Source organism: Panthera uncia (assembly GCF_023721935.1).
Source record: "Panthera uncia isolate 11264 chromosome C1 unlocalized genomic scaffold, Puncia_PCG_1.0 HiC_scaffold_3, whole genome shotgun sequence".
NCBI lineage: Eukaryota > Metazoa > Chordata > Mammalia > Carnivora > Felidae > Panthera > Panthera uncia.
This window is the reverse complement of record NW_026057584.1, coordinates 71,755,496-71,779,189: the sequence shown is the minus strand read 5'-3', so window position 1 is coordinate 71,779,189 and position 23,694 is coordinate 71,755,496. Positions and strand designations below refer to the sequence as shown.

Sequence of the window (23,694 nt, the reverse complement as noted above, 5' to 3'; positions counted from 1 at the left end):
TTGTGGAATCAAACCCCACAAGGGCTCTGCACTGACAATGCTGAAGCCTGCTTGGGATTCTCTCCCTCCCTCCCTCTTTCTCTCTCTCGCTCTCTCTCTCTTTCTGCCCCTCCCCTGCATGCATGCACCCATGTGTGTGCAGGCTTGTGCTCTCTCTCTCTCAAAAATAAATAAATGTTTGGGGCACCTGAGTGGCTCAGTCGGTTAAGCGTCTGACTTCAGCTCAGGTCATGATCTCACAGTCTGTGAGTTCGAGCCCCGCATTGGGCTCTAGGCTGACAGCTCGGAGCCTGGAGCCTGCTTCAGATTCTGTGTCTCCCCCTCTCTCTGCCCCTCCCCTGCTCGTGCTTTGTCTCTCTCTGTCTCAAAAATAAATAAAAACATTTTAAAAATAAATAAATAAATGTTTAAAAAAATTTTAGCATTTATTTATTTAAAAAAAAATTTTTTTTTAATGTTTATTTATTTTTGAGACAGAGAGAGACAAAGCATGAACAGGGGAGGGTCAGAGAGAGAGGGAGACACAGAATGGGAAGCAGGCTCCAGGCTCTGAGCCATCAGCCCAGAACCCGACGCGGGGCTCGAACTCACGGACCGTGAGATCATGACCTGAGCTGAAGTCGGATGCTTAACCGACTGAGCCACCCAGGCACCCCAGCGTTTATTTATTTTTGAGAGAGACACGGAGTACAAGACGGGGAGGGGCAGACAGAGAGGGAGACACAGAATCTGAAGCAGACTCCAGGTTCTGAGCTGTCAGCACAGAGCATGATGCAGGGCTCGAACTCAGCAAGCCTTGAGATCATGACCTGAGCCAAAGTCGGATGCTCAACTGATTGAGCCACTTTCCTAGCCACCAACTTTATCTGCTTTTGGGGAGCAGCACATGAGTTTCCCAAGGAGATGCTGCTGTTTTGAAAGTAGGAATGAAGTGAATGTGGCACTTCTGGATGTTGAGTACATTGGGATTATTCAGAGATGCTCTAAGCCAGGATTGGCTTTAGGTTTTATGAATGAGGCTTATTCATTATTTTTGATACAGAGTACCTTGTGCTGATCTTAGTGCTAATCAAGATGGATTTGCGGCTGCAATTAAGAGTCTGCCCAGAACTTGGCAAACCATGTGAATGAATGAAAGAATAACTGAAACAATTAAGCTAAATAATGACTCAGTGTTGGGGAATGGAAACAACGTATTTCATTCCCGTGGCAGAGGGGGCATCGCATGTGTTTGAGATCACAGAGGGAGCATGTCAAGAGGGGTGCTGACGGCTCTGCTTCCCGCATAGGTCGTGGCCTACCACTACTGCCAAGCTGACAACACGTACACGTGCCTGGTGCCCGAGTTCGTGCACAGCATTGCAGCTCTGCTGTGCCGGTCCCACCAGCTGGCCGCCTACAGGGACCTACTGATCAGGGAGCCCCAGCTACAGAGCATGCTGAGCCTCCGGTCTTGCGTGCAGGACCCAGTGGCCGCCTTCAGGAGAGGAGTGCTGGAACCGCTCACAAGCCTGAGAAACGGTACTTCCGAGCAGCCACCCATACCCTCTCTCTCTAGTCCAGAGTCCCCGGGACGGTCCTCAGAAGCACTTGGATGGGGGCGAGGGTAGGCACCAGGCAAGGATGTGGGTGAATCTGTGCACTGCTCATTCCCTTACTCAGGACCATCTCCCTAGGGTCCCTGCTTGCTTCTTGAATGGTGTAGTTTTGAAAGAAATGCCTCCAATAAAGAATTCACTCCCCGTTGAATATTTCCAAAGTAGCTAATTTGTAACCATAGGTTATACAGATGACTTATGCCCTAGAAACTGTTGCCTGCATATTTTATATTCCTACCTAGTGGGGGAACAAGTTGGTTGATTGGAGAACTTGCCAGCTATTTTTTTTTCAGGGGCTGTGCTCAGTTGAGTTGATCCTAAAGGCTTTTCTAGAAGTGTTCATTTGATTTTTTTTTTTTTTCCCTTGAAATACTCGACAAGGTAGGGGACATTAATGCTGTTATGGGCTGTTCATTTCTTATCCTTTCTCCTCCTCATTCCTCACCTTTTAAGCTAATTTACCTGCCTCCATAGCACTTTGGGATGGAAACAGATCTGTCATCATTTCTCCTCAGTTTCTTGGACAGAAAGTTGGTGCTAATAAATGGAAAACTAGATTCAGTCTTGTGGGAAAGAGCCCTGTTCTAGGAGTCTGTAAAAGTGAGGTTCTCACCACTGGCTGGCTGCGTGCCTTGGGCCAGATGCTTGGCTTTTGAGGGTCCCTTTTCATTCCCGGACATCCATTGCAGGGCAGGGGGGATTCTATGGGGAGGACCTAGCATCTTTTCCAGATTTAATCTCCATATATGCCAGTTATCTTAGCTATAGCTCACCCCAGTGAAAGGAGTGTATGAAGAGCTAACTGTATCATATCCATGGGTGAGATCCTGCTAATGTGTGTAATGCAATATGTTTCTGAAAACTGTTTTATAAGATTTGTTTTTCTCTTGGCTGTCTGCTCTGGTTTTCATTATAAATTTAATAGAAAATGTGCTTCTCTGAAAACCATTTCTTCTGCAATATGTAAACCTTTTTAGCTTTTCCTAACACTAAAATTCACTGGGTGGTGCCATTTTCTAGAAATGTATAATTTCTTAATTAAAAAATTATTTTATCCTTTAGAGCAGAAAATTCCTGAAGAAGAATATATTATTTTGATAGATGGCTTAAATGAAGCGGAGTTTCATAAGCCTGATTATGGAGATACGCTTTCTTCATTTATTACCAAAATTATTTCTAAGTTTCCTGCCTGGTTGAAGCTGATTGTGACTGTAAGAGCAAATTTTCAGGTGAGAAAGAATTCTCCAGTCTCTTTCCAAGACCTCATACCCAGAATTTATAGTGATTAACAACATAAACTGTTAAAAAGCGTTTAGCTGCTTAATTGAAAACTACATTAGGACTTTGAAATATTTAGTCCACAAAGCCCCAAATGAGTGAAACTCTGACCTTTTTACCTTCCATGAATCAAGATGTCAGGAAAGTCTCCTCTTAGCACTGCACTGTCCCTGCACTTCCAAAATACAAGAGTCCAGCCCTGGAAGTAACTCAGTTTATCTACTGGAGTTTAAAGTTATTCCTGTAGTTATTTGTGTGGAATTGCAGTGGGACTTTGTTTCTTTTATTTTCTTTCCTTCCTTCTCTGTCTTGTTGTTTCTTTCTTCCTTTCTTTCAAGGAAGAAAAGATTTTTAAGGCCAATTCTGAAATAAGGTCTATTTTTTCATAAAACTTCAACATAAGATTCCACTTGTAGTGAAATGAAATGCTTTTTTTTTAAATTTTTTTCCTCATCTTTCCCCTCATTTGAACCCAAATTATATCTTACCAACCTTTGACTTCTTCCCTCTACCCCTGTCCTTTTTTAGTAAAGACATTACTCTTAGATTTTGATTTTTGCCCTTTTGTGATGATGTCTATTTAAAAATAGCATTTGGGTTCTTTTCTTTTCTCATTAAAAGTGGCATTAGGCCTCAGCCTCACTTGACATTTGTTTTTATGGACATTTGATTTATACCCTTTGCAGTCATTTATCACACAGTAAGTGGAATTTGGTAATCGATAGAGCAAAGAACAGGAGTCCTATATTTTCTGTACTAGCTGTTTAAATTTTCACAGGGTTCGGTTACCATCCATGTAAAATGGGAGTGATTATACTCAGCCTGCCCCCTGCAATTATTATATTCAGTGAGGACATGGGTCAAATTCTTCAGAAACGATAGTGGTTGTGTTTGTTTATTTTTGAGAGACAGAGAGAGACAGCATGAGTGGGAGAGGGCAGAGAGAGAGAGAGGGAGACCCAGAATATGAAGCAGGCCCCGGGCTCTGAGCTGTCAGCCCAGAGCCCAACGTGGGGCTTGAACCCACAGACCGAGAGATCATGACCTGAGCCGAAGTCGGACACTCAACCGACTGAGCCACCCAGGCGCCCCAGATAGTGGTTAGCTTAAAGAAAAAACCAAAAACTCCTCTCTGCTGTTAGGTGTGAGGAGAGTGCTTATCTTTCGAATGGGGGTGGGATGGAAAGGGACACGGCGCTTCCGGGAGCTGGTGACGTTGTTTCTCGCTGCTGGTTACACAGATGTATTTAACTTTGTAAAAATTAATGACGTTGTGCAATTATGGTTTGTATGTTATACTTGAACTTAAAAGTTTACTTGTAATGAACAGCAGTTAAAAAAAGCTAGCAGGCTATCCTGAAGTACAGCACCTTCATTAAGGCATGCTGTGGCTGCGGTATAGCCTGCCGGGGGGCAGGGGCCGTTTCAGATTTCCTGTCGGTTATACAGTCCCAGTATCTGATGCACAGAGAGGGATGCCTCTTATCTCGGTGTCTGGCCGTGTTCTTAGATACACAGTGCTGGTTTGTGTCTGTCCTTGTTATGTAACCTCTGCACAATGTAAGGATTATGAGTATTGGGTCACCTCAGGGTCTCACTGCCCCTGTGCTGGAATGGCCGGCTTGCCATTGTCTGCCCGGGGCTCTTACATCTTGCTCGTTTCTGAGTCTTCAGATGAGGGCCTCGGGAAAGCCATTACTGATTCGATCTCGCATCAGGATTTCTTTCACATAAGCTTTTTATCTTCAACTTATCCTATTACATGTTTTAATACAAAACAATGAGTCCCTGTAATCCATGAAAATCCTCCTTGAAAGAAAACTAGTGAATCTAGTTTGAAATGCAGCTGACATAAAAAAGAAATCTCTGTGGACTGACACTGTGGGTTTTTGGCGTTTTTTTTTTCCACAGGAAATTGTGAGCACGCTGCCATTCGTCAAGCTTTCCTTAGATGACTTTCCGGACAACAAAGACATTCACAGTGACCTGCATGCCTACGTCCAGCACAGGGTCCACAGCAGCCAGGACATCCTCAGCAACATCTCCCTGAACGGCAAGGCCGACGCCGCCCTTATTGGGAAAGTGAGCAGCCACCTGGTGCTGCGGAGCCTTGGCTCCTACCTGTATCTCAAACTCACCTTGGACCTCTTCCAGAGGGGACATTTGGTCATCAAAAGTGCCAGCTACAAGGTGGTCCCCGTGTCTCTGTCTGAGCTCTATCTGCTGCAGTGCAACATGAAGTTCATGACCCAGTCCGCCTTCGAGAGAGCACTTCCGATTCTAAACGTGGCCCTCGCATCCCTCCACCCCATGACGGATGAGCAGATCTTTCAGGCCATTAACGCGGGCCACGTACAAGGGGAGCAGGGATGGGAGGACTTCCAGCAGAGGATGGATGCTCTCTCCTGCTTCCTCATTAAGAGGCGAGACAAAACCCGAATGTTCTGCCACCCGTCCTTCCGGGAGTGGCTCGTTTGGAGAGCAGATGGTGAAAACACGGCCTTCCTATGCGAGCCCAGGTATGGCAGGCCGCTTCCTGTCTGCTGTTTGCAGGGAGTCTAACGTGCGATTGGAGAAGGGGTTCCAAACACAATTCACCCTTTTTTCCCCTCCTCTCCAGTTCACCCTTCTCAATGGAAAGGCAACACATGATGAACAATTCAGGAGGGCCGTGGAAAACCTTGCTGCTAAACAAAAACTTCCATCCTTTAATTGCTAGAAATTTGTTTGCGAGTACATCCAGTGAGAGAGAAGCTGAGCAATGCCTGGTGACCTTTCTTCGCTGTCCATTCTCTTCTAGACCTTGGTCCCCTTTATGGGAGTCACAGTGTGGTACATGCTCCAGGGAACAGTGGGCTTCTCCAGAAGCCACTCTCAGCTCAGCTTCCTCACCTTGAGTCTGTGCACTGTCTTGGACCCCTAGCATCACTGCTGCCCCTCTTGGGCATACAGAATCTTGTCCCAGGGATCAGATATGCCTGTAGGCCCCAAATGGAGCGCAGTGATCACACCTGGTTGTGATTATTTGCATTTGTGCTTCAGTGCAGTGTAACAGGCTTGGGGTCAGCAGGATTCAGATTCAGACCTCAGATGCCCCATTTATGAGATGGTCCTGCGGCAGCTGCATCTAGGGAGTGGAAGGTTCCACTGAGGAGTCTCAGCAGGGTGGGGCCAAGACTGCGCTCTCTGCACTGCTCAGGGGAGGGAAGGCGGTAAGCCTGCCTCTCATGTGGCCTCATGCTAGTCAGAGTGAGAGGTCAGGGAATTTGAGGGTGCAGATGCTTTTGTTTCTATAAGGGTGGGTTCTTGTCTACTACTTCTGCCTGGCCCTGGCCTTGGCCTGCATCACTGTTGTCTTGAATGGTTTCTGCTGTCTGTGAGTCATAATTGCCCCCGACTCGGTACCAGGTCCAGCAAGCTGCTAAACTGTTCCCTATGAGCTGAACTGGCCAGGTGACCAGATGCTGGGGTCCAGGAATGAAGAGGTGAAATAAGCATTTGTAAGCTGCACCACCTTCTTCCCCATGAGTACTGATTTGACATTGACCAGATGGGAGTCTGGCTGTTTCATGTTGTGGGTACTGTTGTTTTCTGAGGTAACACCAGGCTAAAAATGTGTTCTTTTGAGTCTCGTTTGAGGCAACAAACTGTAACTCCCAGGTTATTTAGCGAGACTGTAAATAACGAGGTGATATGTGTACCATATATTTGACATACTTAGCCAAGTTGGATCATTTTCTAGGAAGATGGGCTACAGTCGAGTTTGTAGAAACATAAAAACAAGTTGAGAAACTTCAACAGGGGATGTAGATTTGTCACTAGGGTTTGAAGCAGAGGAAGTTGAACTGTAGTCACTGTAAAGCCTCGCTCTGCTTTGGGTGGTGGGCAGCACTGAGGTAATGTAGCCTGGAGCAGAGCTCACTGTGCAGTGACTAGCAGACGTGTACCCGAAATTTTGGGCTCCTGAGTGCTGATGTGTTCCAAGAAGCATGTGTGGGGAATTACCCAGCGTAGGACCAGGACTGGACCAGGACAAGAGAGACATTCAGGGTGCAAAGTATAAGGAGTTCCTATTTGGCATTGTGCACATCAGTATTTACCCAAGACCCCTTTAGTTCTGGAATTTCATTCAGCAGACAAGGCTGGTGAAAGGACACTACTGGATGCATTTCAGCAGAAGTCTCTGCGGGCCCACCACATGCAGGGTACTGTGGCAGATTCAGAGAGTCCTGGGATAAGGGCCCAGCTCTCAAGGGCTTCCCACACAAGGGGGCAAGTGAGGGAGGAAGTGACCATGTGGGAAGAAAGCACCGCACATGGACTTTAGGGAAGGGAGGCTTCCAGCTAGGGAAGACCGTTTTTGGAAAGTGTTTCACGTACATGAGGACATTTGGGCTGGGCCTTGAACGATGGGCAGCATTTCTCTTCCCACCCTAATTAGTTGTAATTTTGCCCTAATTAGGGAGAAGCAGCAAAAAGAACCCAATACCCAGAGTCAGTGACATCTCACTTTTTATTTCTGTCTCTTTCCATGCATTTTAAACATTCTCCAAATCATCTTTTCTATATTAAAATTACTATCCTGCATTTTTTTTTTTTTTTTTTTTTTTTTTGCTTACACATCATGGATAGCTTAGCAAGCAGTTTGGAAATTTTAGCAAAGTATCATTTTTCATGGGTGTGCAAACCTCCTAGTAGGTGAATAATGGTGTACTTTACCCTTACTGTGGGGCCTTGCAGTTGTTTCTGGGTTATTTATAAATAAAGCAACCTATTGTGCATGTCTTGGTGCTTTTCAGGAAAGGAATAGAATTCTCTTCGTTTTCATTATTCCTTATGTTAGAATTACAGGAGCAGAATTAAAAAGAGGAGTAACTTGCTTAAAGTCTTCATGCACATCACCTAGACTGAAACATAATTCACATTTTGCAATATTTACTACATCTGTCATCTTTTGCCGATAACAAGTTGTAGATACCACGACATTTTACCAAGTAACTGATTATGTACCTCAAAAAGACATTTTCACACTTAACCATAACACCATTGCCACACCTAAAATGTTAAGACTAATTTATCAGTATTATCACACATTTAGCTGTGACCAAATTTCTTTACTTCCTTCATATTTTTCTAGTATCTTTGAATCAGGATCCAGATAAGATCATGAAAATGCATTTTACAGTGCCTCTTTTAATCTATAGATTTGCTTCTCCTTCTGTTTCTGCTTTGTCCTTGCATTTTATTTGTTTAAAAAGAATAACTGAGTAATTTGTCCTATATGGTTTCCCATAATCTGAATTTTGCTGATTGCATTCTCATGGTATTTACTGTGTTTATCACCTCTATTTCCTGAAATTGGTCAGATTTTATCTTAAAATAATTTTTGCAAGGATACTTAATAGGTAGTAGGTCTGCTTCCATCAGGAGGCACACAATGTCTTAATGTCTCTCGGAGGCCTGATGATTATTTCCCGGATCCACCAGTTCATTAGGGTTGCATCAGGAGTTTTAAAATCTTGAGCAGCCTCCTGTCTGCTGTCATGTCATGGACTTGAGGAATGAACAGATAGGATTTTAGTAGGTGGAAAAGAGGCTATTGCAGACAGAAGGAGCTGTCCAAGTCATCATGTCAAATGGCAGGTTGTGTTTTGGCAACAACAAACCTAGTTTGGCTGGAGCTTTTGTCATGGGATAGAAGACTTAACAGAAGGATGTGCTAGGGAGAATAGACTTTAATCAGTCATCTCTGGAGAGCCCTCAATTGAGCAGGTCGAAAGTGCAGACTACCTACATTGGCAGGAGTGTGGAGGGTTGGACCATGAGAACCTGTGTGACAGCAGCAGGGACTTGGTGGACCTGGCTTCAGGATGCAGAGGGGTTGAGACTGGCTCTGCTAACATGAGATGGGTGGGTACAGCTTGGCCTTATAAGCAAAGTCAAGGAGAAGGGGGAGCTGTAGAGGACATCAGGGTGTTAAGCCATAGAAGCTAGGAGTGGCACTGTTCTTAGGAAGGGTAAGAAAAGCAGGAGGTGTGGAGCACGTGTTGCAGGACATGAGATGCCTTTTGCTTATAGCAGCTTGAGCTGGTGGGGTTGGCAGAACTGCCTGTTCAAGTGGGGGGGGGAGTCTGATGGTGGGGAAGTTGGAGGTGAAGATGTGGCATCATTCATGGAGAAGTGATGGAGGGGCCTGATGAGGGAGTGTAGTTAGCAGAAAGGGAGCTCTGACTTCTGGGGTATGGAGCAGAATTCCAGGAAGGAGGTTGGGGTGCAAGAGCTGCTGAGAGGTGAAGGAAGATGATAACTAAGAGGGAGTTTGGCTTCCCAGTGGAGGAGGAAGTTCCCACATTCTTAGAGATTACTTCCATCCAGCTGTGAGGGATGGAAGAGGAGAGCGCCAAAATTCTGGGATAAGAAGTGTAAGGGTGGAGAGGTTTGGGTTTGTTTGTGGGGAAAGGGTGTTTTGTTTTGTTTTGTTTTGTTTTGTTTTAAACACAGGAGTTGGAGGTGTTGTTGGAAAGTGTGGGGTTAATGTGGGGAAACCTGATCCATGAAGAAGGAGACATTGGAAATGCGAGGGGATAGGGGCAGAGAGCACAGGCCACTTGTCTCCTCTGTATTCCCATTGAGGTGATTCATGACACCATTCTGCTGAATGTTGTTTATAGTCCTCTGGTAGCTGAGAGCTCCTCCAGGGAAGCACCTCACATTGTTCCCTGTGGAATCCTCCATATCAAGCATGGTGCTAGTTACAAGGTGGATGTTAATGAGTGAATGAATGAGAAATCATGGTGCACTGATAAAGAGCATAGGTGCTTGCATTAGGTAGACTGCAGTTCAAATCTCTTCTCAGTTGTTCACCAGCTATTTGATCTTTTGGGCAAATCATTTGACCTGTCCAGGCCTCTGTTTCCTCATGTAAACAAACTGTTTAGTGGTTTGCGGGATTGTACGGTTTAGTGAAACAATTCAGCTAAGTTTCTGCATCTGGTATATAATGAACAGAATTATAAGTGCACGTAGCCTTAGAAAGCACTGCAGGATCTAGGAGGAAGGGAAGAAAAGTAAATGGGATATAGAGGAATGGAACGCAGCTATCTAGTGATTACATGAATTGTCTCCTTAGGCAGGAGGCCACGTGCTTAGCTGAGATCACTAGAAGCCACTGAAGGATGCATGATCATTTCCCCATTAGGGGTGTAGCCATGGTACTTAGCCTAGTATGTCTTTGTGGTGGACACAGTTGGTGTGGCCATTGAGTTCAGCAGACTGGGAGACTAAGGATGGCTTAGGCTATGGCTGGGAGATGTGAGCCAGGTTGAACCCTGGGACCTGCCCATGGCTAGGGACTAGGGAACTAGGGAGGATATAGAGCCTGGACCACTGGTAGGTGGGAGGGAGCAGGAAGGGTGGGAACATGGGAGAATCTCATCTGAGAGGGAAAACCCAAGCTTGAGGTATGGGAGGTGGAATGTGCGCAAAGAAGTACAGACTGTGTGCTTGTGGAAGAGCTCTAATCCCTTATGAGATGTTGGACAAGGCACTCAGTGTCAGCATGTTTTTAAGTCATGCCTTCCCCTGAAGTATAAAAAGCAATCTCTTGGTCTCTACTTGCCTTGATTTTTTTCATCTCTAACATAGTTTATGACCTATTTGAAAAACAGGCAGGCAGTTGGATAGCTAAACACTATTTAAATGATGCATGATTTTACTCATCTAGATTAGTAACTCCCAGAAAACATTTGGGAGAATGCATTTTTTTCCCATAATGCTTCCTTTTCTCCACCATTACCTGCATTCCCTCGAAAACAAAACAAAACAGAAAATCCAGCACCTCAGAGTTGTCAGATTGATAGAAATGAAAAGAATTCACGTTGTACAGAAGTCATTGCTGTTGGAATAAGCAGCCCCTAACATCTTTCCCAAACAAATTGGCTCAGACAGAGGCATGGATCCCACAGGAGACGGAATGAGTCTTGCAGATGTGGAGAGGGTGATGGGTAGGATGGCTTCTTCATGAAAGGGTTAGTGAGGGGTTAATTGGTGGTGTCAGTTGAATGTCCACCATGTGCCCAGACACAGCAAGTCTGCTTGTACATCTTAGTTTTCTCCACCCAGTAAGGAACTGTGTTCCATCCAAGCCTAGAATTCTAGGTATTTCTGAGTATGTGCTGTTGCTTTGCATGGCTTGGTTTTTGTTTTGTTCTCTTTGTCAGGTCTTATCCTTTGGCCAGGTCTACTCCCAGTGGTGATTACACTGAGGGGGGAGACCTGAATGCCAGGTCCAGTGATGGTTATGCTCCACCTGTCCCTCTGTTCATCCATCCATACAAGAAATACATATTTGAGTGGTTGCTAAGGGCTAGGCATTTGCTAGGTATTATGCCTATTGATGTGCCATAGGCAAGACCCTTAATCCCATGGAATTGACATTTTTGTGACAGACATAAATAAATAAACAAGGTGAAGAATGATGGATGAGGGACAGAGAGTGGATGGTTCCAAAGGTAAAGACCTGCCTTGTCCTAGAGCTTCTTTCTGGGTCACTCCACAGAGATAGGGGAATCCAGAGAAAGCCCTAAAATGACTTGAAGAATAAATAGCATTGGCCATCTTTTATAAAGAGGCAACTTTTAACCCATTTTGTTTGGCGATGCTGAAGCACCAGGAGAATAGTCCAGAGTCGTGTGGAGATGTTCACACCTGAGAGCCTACAGTTCGTGGAATGGAGTCTTTTGTTCCTAAGCTTTGTGTTTCTTGTTCCAGGAATGGGCACGCTCTCCTGGCATTCATGTTCTCTCGACAAGAGGGCAAGCTGAATCGCCAGCAAACCATGGAGCTTGGCCATCACATCCTGAAGGCACACATTTTCAAGGTGAGACGCACCACCTTGAAGAAGAGTTTTGTTGTCATTTTGAGTGTTTGGTTTTGGAGGTTTTCAACAGCTTTATCAACCCTCTCAGAGCCTTCCATGAGCCCCATTTTTTCCCCCTTAACATCTGTTTTAAAAAGTTCCTCTTCACCTAAAGTTTCCATTTCTTTCGTTCCCTTTTGTTTCTCGGTTATTTAGTTGCTGAAGAACGTGAGCTACGTGACCTGTGTAGTTCCATACAGCCTGGATTTTCTGATCGCAGTCTTATTTTTCATGGTCTAGTTTAACATGGTTCTCTTTCCTCTGGATTTCCTGTCATTTGCTAGTTGTTTGTTTTGGAGTTTATTTCTTTTGAGAGAGAGAGAGAGTGAGAGTGAGTGCAGGTTGGGGAGGGGCAGAGAGAGAGGGAGAGAGAGAATCCCAAGCAGGCTCTGTGAACCTCGAGATCATGACCTGAACTGAAATCAAGAGTTGATGCTTAACCAACTGAGCCACCCAGGCGCCCATGTCATTTGCTAGTTGTATCTAGAGGCTTAATCAGGTTCGGGTTTGGTTGTTGCTTGTTTGTGTTTTGTTTTGTTTTTGCAGGGTGTCACAATTACTTTAGAGTTATACTTAACTCTTTATACGTCTGTAGGGTTTTTCTTCCATCAGGAGGTAAGGAATTCATGCTAGCTTCTCTTAGTGGGGTATTATCAGTCACTACTGATGTTTGCCTAGACTCTGCATTAAGGGTTACAGGATGGTGATATTCCAAATTTTATTCTTCCTTTGACTGGAGAACTTCTATAAGAAGAAACTTGGTCTTCATTGCCATGTCTTTCCTCAGGCATCGTGTATGTAGCAAGGGTGGGCTAGTTCCTTGATTCTTGATTTTAGGGTGGGAAGGACGGCTTACATGTCCAGCGTTCTCTGTGCCTCGGCATTTCCCTGAGTTAGTGCAGGTCTGCACCCTCCCGAGCCTACCCCTTTCAGCTCGACACAGCTGGGAAAGGAGAGGATGAGGCCCACTTATCTCTGATTACTTTCAGGGCCTCAGTAAGAAGACAGGAATCTCCTCAAGCCACCTCCAAGCCCTGTGGATCGGGTACAGCACCGAGGGCCTCTCTGCCGCCCTCGCCTCTCTCAGGAATCTCTACACCCCCAATGTGAAGGTGAGCCACCCTGTGCCCGGAAAGCTGGGGCCCCAGCCCCCACCACCTTTCCTCCAGCAGCCCTGATGTCCCCTGTACCATGTGGCAGCCACAGGAGCTGGTGGAGCTTCTAATGATGCTTTTCCCCCCGATATAAATCGCACAGGCTTGAATGCCCTATTACTGGTTTTCTTGTAGAAGTTTAGCTTTTTCCTGGGCAGGGAAACGTGGGCTGCCATGTGAGCACGTGGGGACTGTCTAAGAGACGATGTGATAAGGAAGCAATTCACAAAGGAAACCAAAGGTCAAAGGGAGATTTCTAGGGAAAATTGATTTTTAAACTTTCCTGGGTCTCTAATCTGGACTATCTCTTTATGGTTCATAGGAAATTAAGCAGTGATGAGTGACAACAAAGCGATGGTTGCACAGAGAAAATGTGTTAACTAAAGGTTGTGTGTGCGTGTGCATTTATGACGGTGGAAAGTGTAGGGGGGTCGACCTGCTACTGGGCCAGGAGCTTCTTCCCTCCTGATCAGTGGCTGTCATGTCACAGTGCACTGCTGTGCTTTTTAGAGTCAATTTTCCTTCCTCCTTTAAGCAAGTCTGAGAATCTAAAACACATGAAGGCCAAGTGTCTTTTAAGGCAACACAGGAGGGTTAACTCCCACAAAGATTGTGGGAATTACTGGTTTATGTTCCAGCAGCATGCAACCATCCTGTCCAATGCAATGTAGTAAAAAGATCACAAGTGCCTTCCACTCGATATGTCAGCTGGACTCCAGGCCTTTCAGCCCCAGGCCCTGACGTGCCCTGCTGCATACAGAACCTCTGAGGCAGTTTCCCAAGGAGCCAGGTCCTCCCCTTCCAACACCTCCATGAACACAATCATACCTGTTGCCTGCTCAGCAGCATCAAGGGTGAGTATAAGCAAGTGGTCATACAGGGAAGGACTTTCGAAGCCCTGGAGGTTTCTGGGCATCTCTCTTCCCTATTCCTCACTTCAGTTCATCAGACCTACCTGGAAAGAGTGCCCTTGGGGGACTCCTGCACCTCTTCTCCCCCACTGTATGCACACCCCATCCTCAGCACCTGCCACTCAGCTGTGTGTCTGGGAGTGTGGACCTTGCAGAGCGCTTCCTTGGTAGACATAGTTCTGCTTCCTTTCTCTCTCCTCTGGCTTCCTGGTAGAGAGGGTAGAATGAGCACACAGAGGAGCCCCTATGTCATAAAGGATATGGGAGTCCCCCGACTCTGGAGCAGCTCCCCTAGAGCCCTGGTGCTCCATGCAGGGCCTTGGTGCTGGTTGGAGAAAGGCCACTGCTCCCCCATGGATGCAGACAGGGTTTTTGCAAGGATAAAAGCACAGCCTTCTGCGGGCAGACTCAGCCCACTGTTAGGGTCCTAGGCTTAATGGATTTCAGCCTGACTCCCCTCTTGGCGGGGCACCTCGCAGCAAAGCAGCAGTGGAGAGCCACTCATAAGAACCCTGTGCTTTGTCCCACTCCCCCAGTTTCCAGACTTTTCGGTGTGAGTGCTGTGTCCAGGCTGAACCCACATGCATGTTTTACAGAGAAGCTGGTTTTAGTAGTTAAGAAGAACTTCTGCTGATGACAGGGTTGATCATAGTGAAGAAGTCATATTAAGAGTTTTTGTTTTACTTAGATTTTATAGAAATGAGAGTTGAGGTTACTACAATAACATGGTTTCATCTTTCCTCTCAGCTAAAAGTATATCTTTTGAATTCTCCATAATTAATAAAATTCTATAATGTTGAGGAAGAAAGAAATAATAAAAATGCGGCAATATCTGTTTTCACCAGTGCATTATGGGCCCAGAAGTTCCTCTTTTAAAGTGGAGGAAAGTAAATGGAAAGCGTTATACCCTGTCAAATACAGGGTTTTTAAATACAAATGTTTTTAAGACAGTAAATTAAAAGGTACAGCATAAGAATGTAATGAGCTTGACCCTCCTGAGATCATAGACTTTACTTTTAACATACTTTCAATTCTAAGAGTTATTTGTCTTTACTTTGTTTTATAGAACTCCAGTGTCATCTGCTTCTACACTGTGCTCAAAATTCTTTAACTTGGTTATAGAATTTTAAGGCGTTCCATTATCCTTCTGTTTCTTTTATCTTTCAAGAAAAAAAAAAAGGTTTTCACAGAATCTTGAACAAATTACAGTAATTTAAAATTATGCATGCAATTAGGGAACTTTTTTTAGAGAGTATTAAATGTTGTCATACAGGAATGAATGTCATTTTGAGCAATTGCAGTTTGCCACTTTGGTAAATTAAAGTGACTTGCTCCAGAATGATGACTTTGGTAGATGAATTTTAATTTTACTGGCACGCCAGTGATTTCTAACACTGTCGTCTCCCCTCACCAGGCCAGGGTCATGCCGGCCCACTAGGGTCTTTGCTGCCAGTGCCTCTAGGCTCCCACCCAGCGGGTTGTTTTGTTCACACTGTACCATCGGAGTGCATGCCGGCCGTGGGCGTCCTTCCCAAGGCTGTGGACTCGGGAGAATTTTTCTCTCAGCCAAAGGCAGGGAGGGGAGAAGACAGGAACTAGGCGTGGACTTTGGCCTGACTTCCCTTGGTGGAAAGGATCCGGTCATATTCTACATGATAGGCGATACACATTTGAAACGGTTGTGTTGCTATGAACCTCCAGTATGCTTGGAAAACTGAGACTCCAGTGTCGCTTCTGTTTTCGTGATTACATTGCTTCGCCTGTCTCCCTGGACCCCCTTTTTTAAATTTTCTTGCATTCGTTAAACCCAGAAGTTTATAGATAACATTGCCATTTCCAAATGTTATCCAGGGAGAGCTTATGCGGTGGTGATAATCAGGAAATTTCCATGTGGTTAGGAATAAATGTACGGGATGAACCATTAACCCCTTCCTTGAAGGCAGAGCAATGTTAGCTAGAGCTGCTGCAGCCGCTGGGCTGTAACAGTAATTAGCTTTGTGCCCAGAGCTAATCTGTGCTTTACCCCTCTGAGCTTCTGTATTCTCACCTGCAAAATGGAGGTCACAAAAGAGCCTGTCTCCTAGAGTGATCAGAAACCTCATTGAGATGTTAACACTTTTGGAAAAACACTTGGCATCTTCTGCATGGTATTAAAAAACAAAATACAGCAGAGTAAGTTTGAAGATCTAATTGGCTTTATTAAGGGATTCATGAATTGGGCACCATCCCCCCTAGCAAGTAGAGGGGCACCCTCAGGAGTTGTACAAAATGGAAGGGTTTTTTTTGTTGTTTTTTTTTAAGCTTATTATTTTGAGGGGATGGGGAGGGGCAGAGAGAGAGAGAATCTCAGGCATGCTCCACATTGCCAGCGCAGAGCCCCACACAGGGCTGGCTCGAACTCCAGAACCGTGAGATCATGACCTGAGCCGAAATCAAGAGTGGGATGCTTAACTGACTGAGCCACCAAGGCACCCCAAAAATGGAAGCTCTTTATAGGAAGGAGGGTGGGGCAAGAAAGTTATAAGCAGAAGTAAGGAAAGGATTATTCCAGACAAGATCACCCTCCCTGAGGGGAAAGGGCAGAGGGTCTTACTATGCACATTCTCTTTTGGTGGGTAGAGAAGGGCCCTGTGACAAATTAACTCTTTGGTGCTGACCAGAAAATTCCCTATTGATAGACTAAGACTTATCTTTGGAAGAGGTTGCAACTGCAGTCAGGTTAGGTATTAAAAGCCCCAGTTTGGTGACCGGGCCTGGCCCAAGTAACACCATTTTGGGCTTGTGGTTTTCTTTTTCACAACAGTCAAGGGAGTTGTTCTTATTTGGGTTTTACCTACTTTCAGGGAGCTGAGACTTTGCTGTAGGTACCTGAGAACTTCTGGATGTGCCATTTGGTGGCTGTTAACAGGAGCTGCCTATGTCTCCCCTCAAATAAGTGGGAGATCTCCCTGCTGCTCTGTGCTAGTGATAGCAGGGGCAGAGGAAGGTGGTAGGGAGACCTGGGTTGCCAGACACCGGGGCAGAGCTCCCTACTGTGCTTGTCAGGGGCCTGGGGTCTTGTCCCTTCTGAAGATTTTACAAAAGATGACTGTGACCATGACAATATTTATTTAACACTTACGAGATGCTGAGGGCTGTGCTAAGTGCTATGTATGTGTGTGTGGCATGTTCATTTTTAATCTTCACAACAGCTCAGTGAAGTGAAACTGTTATCTCCATTTTTCAGATGAGGGAACTGAGGCCGAGGGCAGTTGAAGCGTGCCCCAAATCACACAGCTGGAGGGTGCCTGGCTCCGAGCAAGCCCATGCTTTGTAGCTGCATTTATCACCTGATGTGTTTACAGCCCTGGCTGCCAACGGCAGTCACTTGGGAGCTCTTGGTACCATGGCCAAGTCAGAATCTCCAAGGGTGGGGCTCCAGCACTGGAAACTTTTCAAGCTCCCAGGTGGTTTCTGTGTGCAACAGGGTTAAGAACTGTGGGCTGGGGGAAGAGCCACAAACCGATTGGGGGTTAAGTGGTAAAAACACCAGCAGCATTACACTGACAAAGGAAATGTTTTTTTCCAAGAAGCAGACGAAGTATTAATTAACGACAGACATCTTTAGGAAAGTTCTGCCTCTAAGCACATACCTTCCAGGTAAAGTCTTTTAAGGTGGTCGGCAAGGAAGTACTAAAAGTACACCTTCCAACGTTGTTACCAAGAGTACCTATTGGGTAGCATGGGATGGCATTCCGCTGGGTTTTCTTAGGAGGTACCTGAAGCACAGAGAGACTGAGTAATTTTCTGAAAATCACACAGCAAGTTTAGTGGGTGGTGGATGTGGTAATCAGCAGAAAAAACAGATTATTTTCTGGGAGTCTTGTGCTGCTGACAATCCCAGAGGCACAGGAACATTTTAACATGTTCTACTTTTTCTTGTAGGAACATGTCCTGTAAAAAAAGAGTATTTGCATTTACTTTTGTCTTTGTTAGCTCACTGTTAATTATTTAATCCTGTGATTATTTCATTGCCATAAAAAATGAATTTTCTATTTTTATTTGAACAGTGATTTTTCAAAGTGTGGTCCACTGACCAACAGTATCCGTATCATCAGGGAACTATTAAAAAGCAGTCTCAGGCCTCACTCCAGACCCGCTGAATCAGAAATCTGAAAGTGGAGCTGGAGAATGTGCAGTTTAAGGGTTTTTTTTCAGGGTGTTTAAAATTTTTAATTTTGGTTTTAAAAAAAAAACCATAAAATTGACCATCTTAACTATTTAAAAAATTTCTTAACATTTATTTATTTATTTTTGAGAGAGATAGAGTGCGAGTAGGGGAGGGGCAAAGAGACAGAGACACAGAATCTGAAGCAGGCTCCAGGCTCTGAGCTGTCAGCACAGAGCCCAATGCGCGGGAGCTCGAACTCACGGACCATGAGATCATGACCTGAGCCAAAGTCGGATGCTTAACCGACTAAGCCAACCAGCCACCTATCATCTTAACTATTTTTAAGTGCGGAATTCAGTAGCGTTAAATATATTCACATTATTGTGCAATAGCTCTCCAGAACTTTTTCCTCTCATAAAAGTAAAACACTACCCTCGTTAAAGAAAACCTTTTCACCTCCCCTCATCCTCAGGTAACCACGATTCCGCTCGTCTCTCTGAATTTCACTTCTCTATGTACCTCATGTAAGGGGTATCATACATTTGTCTTTTTGTGACTGGCTTTTTTAATTTAGCTTAATGTCCTCAAGGCTCATCATGTTGCAGCATGTGACAGGATTTCCTCCCTTTTAAAGGCTGGATAATACTCCATTGTATATGTGCATACCGCTTCTGCTTCTCTATTCATGGGTCGAGAGACATTTTAGTTTGTTTCCATCTTTTGGGTATTGTGAATAGTGCTGCAGTGAACATGGGGGTGCAGGTATCTCTTCGAGATCCTGATTTCATTTCCATTGGATATATTCCCAGAAATGGGATTGCTAGATCTTGAAGAACCTCCACACTGTTTTCCAAGCAGCTGCCCTTTTAGTTTTCCACTATGAAGAATGTGCATTTTCAGTGCATTCGCAGATAGTACTGTTGCACACTCTAGTTTTGGAACTCCTGGATTAGAATGAGGATACTGCCCGTCCCCCCAAATGCTGTTGTGACTGACGTTTATGTGAGAATTCATCTTGTTGGGGGATATTATTCAACAGGTCAGCCGTCTCCTGATTTTGGGAGGGGCCAACGTGAACTACAGAACAGAAGTGTTAAATAATGCCCCAATCCTGTGCGTCCAGTCTCACCTTGGCCATGAGGAAGTGGTCACTCTGCTCCTGGAATTTGGCGCCTGCCTGGAGGGAATGTCAGAGAACGGCATGACCGCCCTCTGCTATGCTGCAGCTGCTGGCCATATGAAGCTGGTCTGTCTGCTGGCCAAGAAGGGGGCGAGGGTAAGCTGGTAGCATTCCCCAGTGGGGAGAGGGGGAGGATGTCTTCATAGCCTTGTTAGAATTGTCATCAGCTGGGCCAGCCTCCCTTTTGTCTCTGCTTTGTCGAATTGCAACTAATAGAAATTGCCACCTAAACAGAAAGAGTGAGCTGCCTGCTTCGGTCAGGGCGTGATGGTGCCTGATGTTGGTGGTCAGGTGTGCGGCCTTGGAGAGGAGGCGTCATGTGTTTTGCTCATAAGCTCTTAACTCTCCTTAATACTACCCATGGGGAGGCAGGACACCAAGGAGACCCTAGGCCAATAGCAGCATGAGTAGAGGTCATCCTTTCAAAAGCCTGGAAATGGTGACCTAGAACTCCATCAATCACAGATTTTAACAGAGCACTAGATCGGTTTAAAAGACCCTATCCTATTTCATTTCATGTCTTTTTTTTTTTTTTTTTTTTTTAACAATAAAATGAGTTCCATGGGTCTTAGAAGCCATGTACTTGAGCATATGGCTGCAGGAGCTGGACAGCCCACAATCCTCATTTCTCCACCTGCCAGCTAGGATGCTGGGCACACTGTCCAGTCTGTGCCTCAGGCTTCTCATCTGTAAAATGATTATGACAACAGTATCTACCACAGGGCTGTTGTCTGAGCATTAAATAAATGTAACTATATTATTAAACAAGTTACTCTAGGACCATTAATGTTGAGAGATTAAATGAGAACAGTGCCAAGCTCACAGTAAACTCTCTTTAGGTTTGCTATAAGCATTTCTTTGGGAGAGAGGGGATGTGCTTTTGAATAAAAATAGAAATAAATCGCTGGTATTTGTCTTTATAGTTAATTAGGATATTTAAATTTCAACAGGAAGACATTAATTAGGTTTATAGAAACTATGAGAGCCTTTTAATTTTTCCCTCAAAAATACAATATTTGGGGTAAAGGGACTTCAGCTCATGGAAGAAGGGGAATGTTGCAATTAAGCCTTCCCGGCGGGTGCATTAGTGCACATCTCCATGCCTTCATTTCTACATCTAAATGGTGGCTTAGCTTTCTGTGGAGGCTAGCAGGCCCCCTCCCATCACCGCTAAAAGCTCTGTAGGAGGAGGCTGGGTGTCATGCAGGTGTCTCCTGCAAAGCTTCTGGGTGAGGGTGCAGAGTATCACCAGAATTTGCAAGTGAGGTGAGGGTGGACCCTGAGCTCCTCTTCCAGTCCAGTATTCCTGGGGTTAGACAGGGAATGACCCATTGTTGCTGCTTGGACCTTTAGAGGTAAGCAGCCCTTAGACACTAACTTTGTGGCCAGCTGGCCTTCCTGGCTTTGAGGCCCCACTTTACATGCTGACATGTCCTAGGTCACCTGACTGTGCATGGCCTCCTTCCCCAGTTAGAAGGCCTTCAGAGTCCCTTCCTGCCCTTTCTTGGTTATAGCTAGATTTTCCAGATCCCTGCCTTTTGCTGGCTCCCCTATTTCAATGACTAAAGAACTGCTTTATTCTCCCCAAATCCTAGCTTGTCACAGCAGATTTAGAGTGTTCTACTCACCAGCAGCGTTGGGAAGCACAGAGCTTTGGCTGAGGCTTTGGTCTGTGTCCCCACACATGTTTCCCAGAGAACTTGGAGCTTTAAGTCCTTTGCTAAAGAGACAGGAATTGAGGGTGCCTTGTGTTTGCTGGATCTACAAAGGGTTCCCTTGGCCTTAGGGCTCATTCACTACAAGGAAGTAATTCAGATGGATATTTGGTGCACTAGAGAAAGTTGCATTGGAATGTGAACACCCCACCCCCACCCCCCACCAAGCATCTGCAGTGATACTGGATTTGTTGCGCACTTCATTTGGGATGTGATACTAAACCATGACCTTCTCTTGCCCTCCAGGTGGACCACTTGGATAAGAAAGGCCAGTGCGCACTGGTGCACAGCGCACTGAGGGGCCATGGTGACATTCTCCGGTACCTGCTGACCTGTGAGTGGTCAGCAGGCCCTCCCCAGCCAGGTGCACTGAGGAAGAGCCAAGCCCTGCAGCAGGCGCTGACAGCAGCCGCCAGCATGGGCCACAGCTCGGTGAGTTGGCACTGAGAGGACACTCCTGGGAAATTGGAAGCCACAGCCCAATATGGGTTGGGTGCTTTGTCTTTAAAAAAATTTTTTTTATGTTTATTTATTTTTGAGATAGAGTGCGTGCGCGCGCGCGCGCACGCGCGCGCGCACACACACACACACACACACACGCTCGCGCACGCTCGCGCACGCACGAGCGGGGGAGGGGCAGAGAGAGACGGAGCCACAGAATCTGAAGCAGGCTCCAAGCTCTGAGCTGTCAGCACAGACCCCGACACAGGTCTCGAACTCATGAACCACGAGATCATGACCTGAGCCGAAGTCCCACGTTTAACCTGCTGAGCCACCCAGGTGCCCCTCAGGTGCTTTTTTTTAGTTATCTTAGTTGCTAGCCCATGATGCACTTAAGGAATGAAAGAAAAGGAGGATTTCAAGAAATGGAAGTTGGTTTGACCACGTGTCTAGGTCTTCTGTTGACATCCCACCCTTTGTGTGAGAGAATTCGGTGTCCAGGGTCTTGGTGCACATGTGGACTCCTGCAGTTGGTGGGGGGGAGGGCGGGCTCTCTCTTGGCAGTATCCCAGTTTCTCCTCTGTTCCACGTTTACCCTCCAGCTCAGCTGTCTTGCACTTTTTTCTCTTTGATTCATTCTTTTGTCCTTGTGATCTTTTAAAAATAATCATGTGGAATACTAATGCTAAAATTGTTCTTGAGTATTTGAAGGATTTTTAAAAATAGGACTTCAAAGTTCTGGTAGCATGTAAGAATGCTTGTCATTCACAGTTCCTGTGCTGAAGGAAAGCTTCTTGCAGTAGCTAAATAGAGCACATATTTTTGGTAGATGTCAGTATTTCTCAGTTTGCGGATTTTTTTTTAAGTTTCTTTTTTTTAAAGTTTATTTATTTTGAGAGAGAGCGAACGAGGGAGGAGCACAGAGAGAGGGAGAGAAAGAATCCCAAGCAGTGCTGATAGCACAGAGCCCCACACCAGGTTCTGTCTCATGAACCCGGATCTTCTGATCGGAGCTGACATCAAGAGACAGAAGCTTAACCGACTGAGCCACCCAGGCGTCCCCTTAGTTTGAGGATTTAATTGTAATCTCCTGACCCATGTGTCTGAGGATTTAATAACATTTTTACCTGTTCTCTTCCACCTGTTTCTTACTCTGTATTATCTTCAAGCAATTAGAGTTGCCAGTATTTGGTAAGATTGGAACCCACAATGATTTATAGTGAATTTGGGTACAGAGCCAGCTGGCTGACTTTTTGGCATTTAAAACACAAGGGCAGACACGGACACACACACACACACACACACACACACACACATACGTGCATGTATGCATACATACTGAAAGCTGGCTTAAATTTGGCATTTAAAACATTAAAAGTACACATATACAATATTTAAGCCAATACAATATACTGCAACAAGTTAATTGCAGAAACATAAGAGAATGCAGCTGTCTTCTCTTAAGACAGGCATAAAAGAGATTTATAAAAATAGGAAACAATGCCAGCCAACCTCCCTATATGTTTTAGTTTTGGAAAAAATAGTAATTTCACTTAAAAAAATACATATTTCATAACAGTATGTTAAATGTTACTGTGTAATAGGTTTATTGTTTCTTTAAAAAAGAACTATAAATGTGTTTTTTAAATACTCATATACAGAGAGCATGTTAAATACACAAATAAGCAAATGGAGATGTTTTTCCTTTTTTAAAGTGCTCCCTAAATCTGCATGGGAACGCAAAGTGTGAAAAATCATCACAGGGAGGACAGTGAATGCCACATTCATATGTGACCTTTTTCTCAACTCCTGTTAAACTCAACCTGTTTCAAAGCTGGCTGGGAGGAATGCTGTGCCAAAGCAGCCTCAGCAGGGCCAGTAACTGTCTCCTAGAAAAGGGCAGGGCATGTTCACCAGAAGCCTTGAAGGGTGTATGCATTTGCTAATGCTGTTATAACAAGTGACCACAAACTCCAGTGGCTCAAACAACATTCATCTATTTTCTTACAGTTCTGGAGGCCAGAAGGCTAAAATTAACATGTCCAAAAGCCAGTGTTCCTTCTGGAAGCTCTATAGGAGAATGTTTCCTTGTTTTTTTTAGAGCTTCTAGAAGCCTTGTATTCCTTAGCTCATGGCCCTTCCTCTATGTTCAGAGTGCGTCACCTTAAAAATTTTTTTTCACATTTATTTATTTTCGAGAGAGACACACAGAGTGTGAGTGGAGGAGGGGCAGAGAGAGAGGGAGACACAGAATCCGAAGCAGGCTCCAGGCTCGGCTGTCAGTACAGAGTCCAGCATGGGGCTCGAACCCACAAACTGTGAAATCATGACCTGAGCTAAAGTCAGACAC

General features: G+C 45.1%; 1 protein-coding gene across 1 annotated transcript in view; it reads left to right on the top strand.

Moving 5' to 3' along the window:
- Nucleotides 1-23,694, top strand: part of TANC1 (tetratricopeptide repeat, ankyrin repeat and coiled-coil containing 1) — a gene marked incomplete at its 5' end in the record, with an annotated part of 90,369 nt that overhangs the window by 36,056 nt on the left and 30,619 nt on the right. The window contains 7 exons of the mRNA XM_049616110.1: nucleotides 1,290-1,521; nucleotides 2,661-2,827; nucleotides 4,788-5,395; nucleotides 11,646-11,754; nucleotides 12,783-12,905; nucleotides 19,048-19,284; nucleotides 21,150-21,335. Coding sequence (XP_049472067.1) covers nucleotides 1,290-1,521; nucleotides 2,661-2,827; nucleotides 4,788-5,395; nucleotides 11,646-11,754; nucleotides 12,783-12,905; nucleotides 19,048-19,284; nucleotides 21,150-21,335 — 1,662 coding nt within the window. The remainder of the gene's footprint in view (nucleotides 1-1,289; nucleotides 1,522-2,660; nucleotides 2,828-4,787; nucleotides 5,396-11,645; nucleotides 11,755-12,782; nucleotides 12,906-19,047; nucleotides 19,285-21,149; nucleotides 21,336-23,694) is intronic.